The sequence below is a fragment of the Brassica napus genome, chromosome C9 (assembly GCF_020379485.1).
Source record: "Brassica napus cultivar Da-Ae chromosome C9, Da-Ae, whole genome shotgun sequence".
NCBI lineage: Eukaryota > Viridiplantae > Streptophyta > Magnoliopsida > Brassicales > Brassicaceae > Brassica > Brassica napus.
The window spans coordinates 2,909,216-2,923,535 of record NC_063452.1 but is presented as its reverse complement, the minus strand read 5'-3'; the positions used below and the strand labels follow the sequence as shown (position 1 = coordinate 2,923,535).

Here is a 14,320-nt window from a genome sequence, read left to right as displayed (position 1 = left end):
TTATTTTATTTCACTAATTTTATTTTATGCTTACCATTTTTATAGTTTTGTAAATAATTATATTTATGGAATCCTCAAAAGTATATTGTGAGAAATGCAAAGCATATACTTGGAACTTGGAAGCGAGATGATCCGTTTTAATCTCGTATACTCGGTCAACGAACAAACCGGCAACGAACACTCTTCAGCTCTCTTACAATCGCCTCGAAGCGCTATTTACAATGCTTGCACGTACCAAGAAAAAGAAAGTTTAGTTAAATCAAAAAGATCGTGATCCCAATTGAGATTAAATGGCGATGGAAATAGCAACTCCGATTCATGCACCGGTTACATCTCCGGCCAGCAACCTCATCATATCAGCAACAACGGCCGTGGAAACTCAGAAGAAGAACAGGATTCAAGTTTCCAACACCAAGAAACCCTTATTCTTCTACGTTAACCTCGCCAAGGTAGTGCAAAAATATCCGTTAATTTATCACAACAACGGTTTCTTGATGTCCAAGCAACCATATTTTATATATGAATCTCGTGAGTGTAAAAACTGATCATTTATTCATGTGTATCTGATGCAGCGGTACATTCAACAGCACAACGAGGTTGAGCTTTCTGCACTTGGTATGGGTAGGTGTCAACATGGCCGGATTTAAATATATATATGCATTTTAAGTCGATCTTAACAAAACTCTTTTTCGACAATTGTATAATAGTTTTTTGAAATTTAGTGGCGTCTCATATAGTTGTGCTCAGAACCGACATTGGGTTTCAATTAGAATCATTCAATCTTTAGTCTCCCTTTGTTTGTTTTTTTTTGGACAAAATGTATCCCTTTGTTTATGTGTGTGTTTAAAATACTTTTTGAGTATTTGCAGCGATCACAACAGTGGTTACTATCTCAGAAATTTTGAAGAACAATGGACTTGCAACCGAGAAGAGTAATTAAGATTTCTCTTATTTTTCATTAACATTGTTTCATCCTTCTTTTTTTGTTTCTTGAAATTTTCATTTGTGTGAAACAAACAAACAGAAGTTCTGACATCGACAGTCGGAATAAAAGACGAGAGCAAAGGGAAGATAGTTCAGAAGACAAAGGCCAGTTTTTCTTTCTTTCTCCAATTGCTAAGCTAAGATTTTAAGTATTGTATTGTCGGTTTCATTCTTTTGCTTCTGACGTATACGTACAGATTGAGATTGTGTTGGCGAAATCAGACAAATTTGATTCTCTGATGACTCCAGCGCCGGAGGAGGAGGCGGTGGCGAATATGGGAGAGAAACCAATAGAAACTGAAGCTCGTGAAGGCAAGAAGGAGTGACCACCTAAACAAATTTCGAGGATTAGTATCATTTTCTTTATAACTATAACAAGGAAACTGTTTGTGCGACGACACATAAAAAAGAATGCTTTCTTATTAACTCAAAAGTGAAATTTTATGGAAAGACAATGAAATGTTATGTTGATCATATTTCATATACTTATTTGCGAAGTGAATTTGGCCTTAGTTGATAGGTGAATATTGTTGTACTTGTACTTCGTAAATATTCAGTCTCTTTTAGTTCATAGCTTACTTCTAATTAATTATTTTGTCTTTTTTATTTAGTTTATATTTTTCTTCAAAAAAGTTTACACGAGTTACATTTGTTGAACAATGTAGAAATTTGAAATTTTATAACAAATGAATATAATTTTAAATCTTATGAACTAAAGATTGTTATTAGTAATAAAAAATTAAGAAACAAATGTATTAAAAATTAATGGAAAATGAGAAAAGATATTGGAGTAAAATACATACTTATTTTGAGTTTATTTTCTTTTAAAAAGAAAATTGACGGAAATCACTAGAAATAGTGTAATGGTCCTTCATCTTCAATGGACTTTTATTTTAAAGAAAAATATAAAAAATGAGGGAGAACCATGTTCCTATGGTACTTCATTTTGAAAAAGAAAATAAGTTTAAAAGTAGTATTGTCTAACATTTGAGGAATAGTATTCGCAATTTTGTTTTAATGTCAAATCTTTTTATTTATAAATAAATCCTTACACTTTATATAGTTTTATTTTATATCTAAAATTTAATATTTGTATTTATATTTTAACAAATTATTAATACTTTCATAATACAATTATAAATTAATATAAATCATGGTATACTCTTTTAATATTTGAGTAAAATTTGTATAAATATAACGAATTTTATTAAAATTATTAATAATATAACGTATTTAGAATATTATTTTGAGAAAAAAAATAAACGTAACTATTGAAGATGTTCAATGCATTTCTAAATACTATAAAACATTAACTTGGTATACAAAAGAAAAGAGTGAGGAAATTAGGTTAAGTGGTTCTTGTTTTTATTAGAACTCAATAGTACTGTCACTTGCCTTTAAGCATTTCTCATTATTTTAAAAAACCGACAGTTAACATTTAACAATGCTTACCAAATTTTCGGCGAGAAAAGATATAAATTATACGTGGACATCAAATGTTTGACACATCGGAGTTATGTTGTTATGGACTTTTGCAGTAAAATGTGTCTTTCTCATCTATTTTCCGTGCTCACCTTTAACTATATTCTAAGGATTTTATTTGCTGTTGATAAAACGGTAGTTTTTCATGTAGTTTTAATAAATAATAAATATTTATATATTAATTGCTATCAAGAAAAATACGAAAATATTTTTTTGGTAAATACGGTTAAATATCAGTAGAACATTTCTTTTCCTATAAGACTATTAAATACTATTCTCTATGTTCTTTAAAGTTACATATTCTAAATTTTTCACACGTTTTAATAAAACACATTAAATTTACATATTTTTTTGTGTTTATCTTTTTTTCATAATTTTAAGCCAATAAAAATTAAACTAGAATAATTAAGTTTTTTGAAGTTTGTAATTAGTTAATAAAATATGCATAGGAAATGTAAAAAATAGATTTTTTTTTAAACAAATATTTTCTTTAGAATATGTAACTTTAAGTAAGTTACGGTTGAAACTTGAAAGCAGGTCTAATCTATTAGGGGGCTCGCCTTCGAGCATCTCTCAATAGTACTGTCACTTGCATTTAAGCATTTCTCATTTATTTTCACTATATATTGCAAAGCATGTCAAATCTTGATATGACGTCATAAATCTGCACAACTGACAAGAAGTGTCATTTGGATGGAAGCGGTCTTAAAAGACCGACGCGCTGATATTCTTCCTCAACGTGGTTCCCACCTTACACGTTCAACGTTCATTTATTGTTAGTGGTAAATTGTGGCAGGTACATGTTTTCTGACCACAAAATCTCTCTCGGCTCAATAGCTTACTTTTCAACTTTTCATTACTTATCTTATTCTCCAATATTTTGGTTTTTTTTTTGTCCACTGATATTTTGGTAATTAATCGTTTAAATATAGTAAAACAAGTTGCAAAAAAAAAAAAATATAATAATTTTTGCTATATAGTAAGCGTGGAAACACCACTACTTATTATCTATGAGGCACAATTAATCGAAAAAAAAAACAATTCATTTATCCCTGCAGATTAATTTAATTTTAATTGGTAATACTATAGTTTTGGCTACTAATATTTAATCAGGTAAACACTAAAAGTAGAGCCTCCGTGGTTCATATATGCAGAAGGAATATCTCGGATCCTTATTTTGGTATAAACGAATAAGATAATTTTGTTTTTAGCTACATCTACTAGGGGGGCTTAACGTGGAATTAATATAAGCACGTAAAGATCATTTAGCTGTTAAATCTTTTTATTTTGACAATTTCCGACCATCGAAACGTACTTCAAGAACTCGAGTTAAAGATAATGCGAGAAATTTTTATACTCCAAAGCATTTTAAAACTTTAGAGATCATTTGGCCAAACGTCATTAATACCTAAATTTCAAACCAAGGAATTCGGTTAGGTTTTCTTGCTTTTCCTAAATTATAAATTAAGACAACTCAGTTACAAAAAAAAAACGCCCTCTAAAAAATAAATTATATTTTTGTTCAGTTTTAAATTTAGTAATATAAAATTAGCCTATTATTAGGAAATTTTATATACATTCTATGACTCACTGACTAAAATTTTTAATAACTAGATTTATATTTTATTATAAATTGTATCTTTATATTCACAATGTTGAGATCATCCATATTGAAACAGATGAAATAGTATAATTATTTAGCGCTAACACAAGTTTATAACATTAAAATACAGTTTAAGAAAAACAAAATTAAAATATATTTTAATATAAAAGGGAGAACATGCATATTTTAAAAACCTAAGACAGTTGAAATAAACCGACAGTAAATTTAAAAAGGGAAATTTTCGAAAATAGAACAAAAAAATAGCATGGTTGTCCACTCAATATAATACCATCATTAAGTTGTCTTTTTAGTATAATTTTTTTTATAATACCAAAACTAACCATTGATTAATCAAAGTAAATACATTAAACATAATTTAAAAGCTTAAATGAATTTTAAAAAGTTTAATGAAAAGGAAAACAATGTTTTAATTCAAAAGTTTATATTTTTATTAAAAAATTTAGTAAAACTAAAAAGTTCACAAACGTTTTAAATTTTTATAAAAACAAAACTATGTAAAACGTTTTTATAATGTTTATTTAACTTTTTATTAAAAACTTTCTTAGAAAGCTTTATTTTTATTTTTATAAAGTTTATTTTTATTAAAGTTTATTAAAAACGTTTTACAAAGTTTTATTTTATTTTTCTGTTTTAAAAACGTTAAAATTAAAAAATTTATTTTTTATTAAAAGTTTTAACAAAAAAGAGAAAAACATTTTTAAAAAAAAAGTTTAATAAAAAGGAAAAAACGTTTTTGACAAGGTAAATCGACCTATACACATTTTAAGGAAGTTCGAATATTTTTAGAATATTTTCTTAGTTGAAATTTCCTTAATTTTCGCAAAAAACATGTTTTCTTATCTGTAGAAGACACATTCTACATTGTGTAGAACAATGACAAAAGTTCAGAATGCAATTTCTACCTCATGTAGATGTACGAGTAGTGTTTAGATTTTCCATTCCGAGAATTTTAGAATATTTCATAAAGTAGAAACTGCATTCTGGAGAAAAGTAGATATCTTTACAATTAGTAGAATTTGGATTCCTCATATTTAGAATTTTAATTAAAAGTAGATTGTTCGTTCTAAAAAAAGTAGATGAACTTGTATAATCTAGAATTTGTTTTCTACTAACTCGTTTTCTGTAGAAGACAAAATATACTTTTGGTAGAACATAATTTAAAAATTTTATTTATTAAGTTTTTCATCTAAACAAAAATATCATTTTGCTGCGCGAATGTTTTATTAATTGTTTATATTTTTAATAATTTTTTTGATTCATGAAACTATTTATTTCATTAAGTTTCAGAAATAGAAAGAGTAAAAGGAAGAAAGAATAAACAAAAAATGATTTTATACCAAATAGACAACCATGTTATTTTTTTTTTTTCTGTTTTGACTTCAAACTTCAAACCTCAGAGTAATAAAAGAATTAAATGATACACATATATGGAGATTGGAACGTAAGCAAAGGTCTCATAGATATGTTTATTGCAGGTCTATTAGGTTGAGGTTCTTATCAGTCTTTTAGTTTTTAACTAAAAAAACTAAAAGACATCTCTTATATCTTTTATTTAAGAGACGTCCTTTATCTTTTTAATTGTAACTAAGAAAAACTAAAAACTGTCTATTAAATAAAAAATATTAGAGTCGGCTCTTATCCGAAAGTGAAAAAAAAAACAAAACAAAAAACAAAAAAAATGTCAAATCATGAATTAAAAACCCCAAATTAAGAATACCCTTTAATCATGGTACAAGAGAATTGCAGTAAAGATGTTCTCACTTTCTCTATAATAAGCATGATTCGTCACGTGATCTCCTCTTCTTTCACAGGGACACAGAAAGGATGAGACAGAAAGAAACCAACAAAACCAAACCCCAAACCCAAGAAAAGGAGAAACAAGACTCTCTCTCTCTTAAGAGACTTCACTGTCTCTCTGTCTTTTAACGCAAAACGACTTTTTGTGGAGGAGAGAAAGCGAGGTATAACACACACAAGATGCACATCTTCAATACTTGAAGAGTTTTCTATATACACAACGAGTGTGTGAAAAAGACACAATACAAAAAGCTTATATCTCCCCTCTCTCTTTCTCTGTCTGTGGGTGGCTCTTCTTTTACCTTTGGGTTTAGTGGTGGGGGTTTACTCTATAAAACATTTTGCAACATATAAATATAAATAAATAAGAGCAATCAGGTTTTATATATAATAGCAAAAGAAATGCAACAGCACCTGATGCAGATGCAGCCCATGATGGCTGGTTACTACCCCAGCAATGTCACCTCTGATCATATCCAGCAGGTTTTCTTCTTCTTCCCATTCGTCTGCTACTTCTATTATATTATCTTTTCCTTGTATCTATGCTGCTTCTATTATATTTATCTATTATCTATGTTGTTTTTTGAAACTTTTATCCATGTTTCTTTGTATTTTAAAAGAACCAGAGTGATGAAATTCTCGCTTGTAAGAGCCCCAGAGACCCCTTTATTTTGCTTTCTCAGACTCTCACAACATATTTAAACGATGGTTTTCTCAAAAAAAAAAAACTAAACTCATATTTTGATTATTGGGTTCTTTGCCATGTATTTTATATTGATAAATTAGTTTTAGTTATACTATTTCTGTTTTGTAATGTTTCTATCTTCTGTATTGTGCATAGCTTCTCTTTCTTTTAGCATGTCACTAAATGATTATTTCAAGTTTTTCTTCTTGTCCAGAGAGCTTCGTTGTATCAATTTTACATCATTTTTGCCGGTTTAGTTAGAAATCATTAGTCTAAACCGAACAAGCTTGAAAACTTTTATGTAAATATAAGATTTTTTAGGCCTATATGTCTTTCCAAAGGTTGAAGAGATTCTTTCTACTGAAAAAAAAGTTTTAGGGTCCATCTGTTTGCGTTCTTGAAACATGTAATGAAAATAATGCGCCAGAACAGACAAATCTAGGGAACAGAAGCTTTTTCACATTTCATGCTTTCTTTCTTTGTCGTGTTTTTCGTGGAAGTTTCATAGATGGCAAAAACCACAAAGCCATTTATGTGAATGCGGTGGTCCTGTTTAGATTTTTATCATTAGATCTATCTATGTGTTGTATTTGCAGTCCAAGTGTTCCTTTTCTTGCTTACATGACCAGATATACTTTGTGGTCCGAACTACATCTGGTCCTAATCTCACTTTTGTGGTCATCCTCAAATCTTTTCTAAAGAAAATCTTTCATACGCTTTTGTCTTTTCATATATGTCTTTATTCCAACAGTTAAATAACTCTCTACTGATTAGTGAGGTGATGATATTATTATTAAACTATAGTACTTGGACGAGAACAAATCGTTGATTCTGAAGATAGTTGAGTCTCAAAACTCGGGAAAGCTCAGCGAGTGTGCCGAGTAAGAGCAAAACAAATCTCCTTTGATTTCATTTGTGTTATATAAGGAAATGATCTAATGGTAAAACCTAATGATTACAGGAACCAGGCAAGGCTTCAACGCAACTTAATGTACTTAGCTGCTATTGCAGATTCTCAGCCTCAACCTCCAAGCGTGCTTAGCCAGGTAAATCATAATAGTTTTCAAATTTTATTGTTTTGAAATTGAAACAAACTCATTGGTATTGTTGGATTACATACATAGCAGTATGGATCTGCTGATGGTGGGTTGATTCAGGGAGAAGGAGGGTCACACTATTTGCAGCAGCAGCAACAGGCAACTCAGATGTCTCGGCAGTCTTTAATGGCGGCTCGATCTTCCATGCTGTATGCTCAGCAGCAACAGCCTTATGCATCTCTTCAGCATCAGCAGTTGCACCATAGCCAGCTAGGGATGAGCTCAAGCACCGGAGGAGGAAGCAGCGGTTTTCATATCCTTCAGGGAGAGGCTGGTGGTGGGTTTAATGAATTTGGCCGTGGGAAGCCGGAAATGGGAAGTGGTGACGGCAGAGGAGGAAGCTCCGGGGATGGTGGAGAAACCCTTTACTTGAAATCATCAGATGATGGGAACTGAAAGATTGTGAAGTTAGTGTGTGTTTTGGCTAAGTTGCTTGTTGAAGAAGCAAAGAACTCTTATCTACTGTGGTTTTTAATTTTCTCAATGTTTGTGCCCTAAAAAGTGAACTCTTCGTGGTAGTGTACCGTGTAAATCTGCTCGCTCTAAGTTGTGTTCGTAATCTAGTATGTTTTTCTCAAAAAAAAAACAAACTCATTGGTATTGTTGGTTTATATACATAACATAATAAAAATATTTAATTTTAGTGTATAAAAAATAATTATTATTTTTTGAAATTTGATATTTATATTAATTTTATTATATTATTTGGTGTATCCAATATATATTGCATAGAACTTAAATGTGGTTTTAGATATAATATTACTAAATCTCATCAAAAATATATTAAATGTAAGAAAATATAAAGATAATTCCATTGTGAATAGAAAACAAATAATATAATAATAGGTTATTACTTATATAAAATATGTTTACAGATATATTATTAAATTATAATTTTAATGGGACCATATATTTACATAGAATTTTCCAAAAAAATATTATTTTATTATTTTATCGATTTGTGTCAAATTTTGTACCGGTCTAAATTGGGTTCGGCGAAATTTATTAATTTATAGAGATTATTAATTTACCGTGTATTAATTTATAGACGTTCTACTGTAGTACTTCGGATTTTAGAAATCCGAAAACTCAGAAAATGATTAAGAGAACATTTAGAAAAAATGAAAGATGTATCAGACTCATTAAGACATCTCCCAGCCCACTCTATTTTTTACTCTAAAATAGAGTTTAAAATAAAAATGTTCCAATGAAATTAAATTTTTTTACTATATACACTACAAGAAAACAGCGGTATTCTGACGGACATTCCGACGGAAAATGAAATCCTCGGAATTTTCCTCGGAATTTCCTCGGAATATACCGACGGAATTCCGAGGAAACATCAATCCGTCGGAATATTCCGAGGAAATTCCGAGGAAAAATGTGTTCCTCGGAAAAAACCGACGGAATTCCGAGGAAACATCAATCCGTCGGAAAATTCCGAGGAAATTCCGAGGAAATATTATAGGGATTTTACAAAATTCCGAGGAAATTCCGACGAACTAGTGATCGATCGATGCGTTTTTGGACATATACCCATCGATCGATCACATTGTTACGCTTTGGTCCATCTTAGTGATCGATCGATGCGTTTTTGGACATAAATCCATCGATCGATCCGTTTATAAAAAAACATTCGAGATTTTGAAACCCCAAACACTAGTTCCTCGGAATTTCCTCGGAATATTCCGAGGAAATTCCGAGGAACACTTGATATCCTCAATCGATCGATGGGATAATCTCATCGATCGATCACATTCTTACGGCCCGATGCATCTACGTGATCGATCGATGCGTTTTTGAATATATATACATCGATCGATGCGTTTATAAAAAAAAATTGACGTTTTGAAACCCCAAACACTAGTTCCTCGGAATTTCGTCGGAATATTCCGAGGAAATTCCGAGGAAGAAGAGGGTTTCCTCGGAATTCCCTCGGAATATTCCGAGGAAATTCCGAGGAAATAGGGTTTTTAAACCGCAAAACACCTATATAACCCTTATTAAGGGTCTTACGTTCATTATGAAGTCAAAAATTTGTTCCTTACCCTATAATAAACACTTTTCCGATTGTATGAACGAAATCCCCACAACATAAGAGAAACACTTATACACTTTAATGAACGGTAAAGGGAATACTTACAATTCGTTTTGAAATTTTTTATTCCATGGTTTATGCTCATCTATACAAAGAATCCTCAATGGTATGCATTACAATTGTATAAGAAATGAAATACGGCAAAAAAAATTGATGTTTTGAAACCCCAAACACTAGTTCCTCGGTATTTCCTCGGAATATTCCGAGGAAATTCCGAGGAACACTTGATATCCTCAATCGATCGATGGGATAATCTCATCGATCGATCACATTCTTACGGCCCGGTACATCTACGTGATCGATCGATGCGTTTTTGAATATATATACATCGATCGATGCGTTTATAAAAAAAAATTGACGTTTTGAAACCCCAAACACTAGTTCCTCGGAATTTCCTCGGAATATTCCGAGGAAATTCCGAGGAACAATATAAATTAATAGAAATACATGCACAGGATATTTTTTTCCTCGAATTAATGAAAATATTCCGAGGAAATTCCGACGGATATTTAAGTGGCCGTCGGAATTTCCTCGGAATATTTTCATTTAACCGGGCAAACAAGCCGCCAAATATTTAGCGAAAATTGAAATTGAAATACTGAGGGAATTCCGACGGAAAATATCCGTCGGACCCAAGGTTTTATAAACTTGAAACGCATCTTCTTCCCCATTTCTCTCTTCTTCCCCATTTCTCTCTTCTTCCTCTCCGGCGATCTCTCTCTCCTTCCGGCGTTCTCCACCTTCTCTCGCGACGATCTCTCCGGCGAATCCTTTCCATTCCCTTGCAAATCATGTAAGGACCCTATCCCACTCTCTTAGGTCCTATTTGTTAGGTTTTTAAGTAGATTTGATGATTTTAGAAGGTTTTTGATATATTTTTGTTAGGGTGATTGGTTAGGATTGTGATTTGTTGTGTAATAGGTTTAGAATTGTGATTTGGTTGTGTTGAATTGATTTAGAACTTTTTTTATAAATTGTTCATTATTTTTGTATTTACAAAACGTTTTTTCTATATAAATTCGATTTTACAAAACGTTTTTTGTATATAAATTCGATTTTTGGATTTATAAAAGATGATTTCATATTTATTAAAATATTTATATTTATTAAAACTAATTTTGTATTTATAAAACATTTTTTTGATTTATAAACACTATTTTTTTTATTTTTGTATTTATAAAAACTATTTTTAAATATACAAACCGTTCTTTGTATATAAATTCGATTTTTGGATTTATAAAAGATGATTTCATATTTTAAAATTAATTTTGTATTTATAAAATATTTTTTTGATTTAAAAACACTATTTTATTGTTTTTTGTATTTATAAAAACTATTTTGTATTTATAAAAAGATGATTTCATATCTATAAAAATATTTATATTTATAAAACTAATTTTGTATTTATAAAACATTTTTTGATTTATAAACACTCTTTTATTATTTTTTGTATTTATAAAAACTATTTTGTATTTATAAAAAGATGATTTCATATTTATTAAAACTAATTTTGTATTTATAAAACATTTTTTTATTTATAAAAACTATTTTATTATTTTTTGTATTTTAAATATGTTTTCTATTTCAATTTTAATTTTATATTTTCGAATTTCAATTTAAAAAAATAAATTTATAATTTTTTTTTTTAATTTTGGAAATATTCCGAGGAAGTTTATCCCTCGGAATATTCCGACGACATCTTCCTCGGAATATTCCGAGGAATTTCCGACGAACTTGTGGTCCTCGGAAATTCCGAGGAAATAGGGTTTCCTCGGAAATCCGTCGGAAATTTCCGAGGGATTTCCGAGGAAATATGAATTTCCGAGGAGTTATTTCCGAGGATTTTTTTCGTCGGTATGTCGTCGGAATAGCGTTATTCCGACGACATACCGACGATTTTTTCCCTCAGTATGCCGTTGTTTTCTTGTAGTGATAATAAAGTAAAAAATATCTATATATAGAGTAAATTGTTTATTTTTTGTTCATCAATCTATTTTTCACTTTAAAATAGAGTACTATAACTCAACTCTATTATAGAATCACTATATTTTAAAGTGAAAATAAGATAAACTATTAGAGATGATCTTGGGTTGCTCAGATATTCAAGTTTGAAGTTACAGATCATACAAATGCGATCTCTTATGACTCAAGAGCTGAGTTTAGTGTTTCTTTTTTTTTTGCAAATTAAAGGTTGGAAATTGACTAGCTAATGCATATGAACACTTAATTGTCTCCATTTAGTAATTCAACATCACATTTAAAACTTATGAAATAATAGAAAAAAATGATAATGGTAAATGTAATAGCAAGTTTTTTTTTTTTTTTTTTTTTTTTTTGATTAACCTGGAGGGACTTCCACCCCCAGGGGCCAACCCCTCGGCGCGAGGCGGACCATTTGGTACTATTGGGAATTAGATACCCAATTGTCTGGCCAGCGCATCGAACCCGCATGTTCCGTATTGGGGTTTTTTATTTCCCCTCAAGACCATCTGGGCCAGCTACGCTGGTTATGTAATAGCAAGTTCAAATCAGAAATACAACAAAGTGATCAGAAGATAAAATCTTATTCTTCAAATGCTTCAGCGATCATGGAAATGAAGGCACTAAACTTACCTCCCCCTTCTTCGTCCCCACCATCATCTCCTTCTTCCTCCTCCTCCTCCTCCTCTTGTTCTTGTTCTTCTTCTTCCTCCTCCTCCTCCTCCTCCTCCTCCTCCTCGTTTCCACCGCCTCCGTGGTGACCCTTAGGCTTAATCTTCTTGAGGGTGGCTCCAAGACCAACCATGGCTGCAGCTATCTTCTCTCTCTTTGATCCCTCTTTCTTCTTGTCTTCGTCTTTCTCATCTTTTGAGTGATGGTGGAGGTGGAATATTCCTCTATGTTTATGGGATTTTTCTTTCTTTTTTTCGGGTGATGACTCTCGGATGCCTCGTTCGACATGAGCAGTCTCCACGGTTTCATGCAACTGTTTCTCCATTTCTCTTACTCTTTTTGCCTTTGTGTATTTTTTGTTCTTCTGAATCGTGGGTTGAGGTCTCTTGTGTTTAACATGCGCACTTATAATAAGCACAGTTCATGGTCCACTACTTGATAATTTATTATGATGTCAACCACTCTAGTGGGTAATGATTAATGAATGCAATGTTGGCACCAACGCTTTGACTTCCATCCAATCTTGACCGAGCAAAAAGACTACAACAATAGTTAGTGTTTTTTTATATTTGAACATGAGTTGAATTAGTCTTTTAAAACAAGCTAGAGATTACCTGCACGCCCGCGCGGGTGTTAATTTTTATTTTTATAAATTTATATTCTTTTTTCATGATAAGTATTATATATTTATATGTGTTATAATATAGTTAATTGTATAAGTATTTAAATATTTTAGGTTTTTATACATCCGAATCGAACTCGAATCAAATAGAGTAATATGATTACTTTTGGTTATTTGGTTATTTTAGGTTAAGTTTAGTTTAAATTCAAAATACCCGAACTGAATCAGTTAATATTGTTACTTTTGGTACAAATATCCGAACTGATCTTAGATACATTAGATTTTGGATATTTGTAGGTTTCTATATATCAAAACTAAATTCATCTTTACTTGGGAAGACCCGATTCGAAGCCCACATGAAAATTTATAATACCGGAATGAAGCATAGTTTCAAAACTCAAAAAATCTGATACCAAAAAGAAATAAGTCGTAGCTGAATAGGTACCCGAATGTCTATGTCTAATTGATTATGTAAACATAAAAAAACCAAATTTGTTAACCATTTTGAATTTTTGTCACAAATAAAATATTTTCATTCAAATATGTCAAACTATTATAGTTAATATGTAAAATAAATGCTGTCAAAATATTAGAGTAAATATAATTAATGAAGTATAATTAAAAAGTAAGAAAATAAATGCAAGATAAAAAAAAAATTGAAAACAAAACTAGTAAATGATTTCAATTTATTTAGTAAATATAATAAATGAAGTGGTTATAATTGATTAAAATATAATGAAAATCTATTAAAAAAATCACTTAAAAATAGGCAAATATCATTTGTAGTATGATATCACTTTGATTGATTTCATACCTAAAAAATATGAATTGCATTTCGAGTATCCTTGATTGTAGGTATAAGAAAATCGGTTGAACATAGCATTCAAAATGTTTTAGCTATATTTTGTTAACGTTATTAATATAATATTTGTCATTAATGGCAAACCATGTTTTAGTATGTAATTTATTCTGGAAATATTAAACAGAAAACATGTTTCATATTCCACATTTGTAATCTATACAAACCGACATGACATTTGATTGTATGTACACATATAAAATTATATATATGATCAACAGTTCCATGTTAGTATTTATGTTAGTATATAATCTATTGTTGTTGGTTGAACAAAAAAATAATAATCTATTGTTGTTAGTACCTAAACTATTTAATATTTTTTTCAAATTCAACGTAATTTTAACTCGAGTACAATAATTTAATTCAATTTGTGATGAATTAGAGTTGTCTAGTTTTCTGATAAGTTATAATTTAGGTTTA

The 14,320-nt window shown here is 30.3% G+C and overlaps 3 protein-coding genes across 6 annotated transcripts; 2 read left to right on the top strand and 1 right to left on the bottom strand.

Moving 5' to 3' along the window:
• The first annotated feature begins 113 nt into the window (after positions 1 to 113).
• LOC111211531 (uncharacterized protein At2g34160) lies at positions 114 to 1,481 on the top strand. 2 transcript variants are annotated; one of them, XM_022712698.2, is made up of 5 exons: positions 114 to 449; positions 573 to 615; positions 870 to 932; positions 1,025 to 1,089; positions 1,182 to 1,481. In XM_022712698.2, exons 1-5 carry the CDS (start codon positions 291 to 293, stop codon positions 1,308 to 1,310), a joined length of 459 nt encoding a protein of 152 aa, XP_022568419.1. In that variant the 5' UTR covers positions 114 to 290; the 3' UTR covers positions 1,311 to 1,481. The 2 variants fall into 2 exon arrangements, with proteins under 2 accessions (XP_022568419.1, XP_022568418.1); XM_022712697.2 differs by having other exon boundaries at positions 136 to 449; positions 573 to 621.
• A 4,425-nt stretch (positions 1,482 to 5,906) lies between these two features.
• On the top strand, positions 5,907 to 8,312 carry LOC111211538 (GRF1-interacting factor 1-like). 3 transcript variants are annotated; one of them, XM_022712704.2, is made up of 4 exons: positions 5,907 to 6,370; positions 7,377 to 7,453; positions 7,534 to 7,618; positions 7,700 to 8,312. In XM_022712704.2, the coding sequence occupies exons 1-4, from the start codon at positions 6,290 to 6,292 to the stop codon at positions 8,063 to 8,065; spliced, it is 609 nt and encodes a 202-aa protein (XP_022568425.1). In that variant the 5' UTR covers positions 5,907 to 6,289; the 3' UTR covers positions 8,066 to 8,312. The 3 variants fall into 3 exon arrangements, with proteins under 3 accessions (XP_022568425.1, XP_022568426.1, XP_022568424.1); XM_022712705.2 differs by having other exon boundaries at positions 5,939 to 6,370; positions 7,730 to 8,312; XM_022712703.2 differs by having other exon boundaries at positions 5,941 to 6,370; positions 7,697 to 8,312.
• A 3,390-nt stretch (positions 8,313 to 11,702) lies between these two features.
• LOC111211552 (glutamic acid-rich protein) lies at positions 11,703 to 12,811 on the bottom strand. Its single transcript, XM_022712722.2, has one exon. The coding sequence runs from the start codon at positions 12,742 to 12,744 to the stop codon at positions 12,331 to 12,333; it is 414 nt and encodes a 137-aa protein (XP_022568443.1). The 5' UTR covers positions 12,745 to 12,811; the 3' UTR covers positions 11,703 to 12,330.
• Positions 12,812 to 14,320: the final 1,509 nt, after the last annotated feature.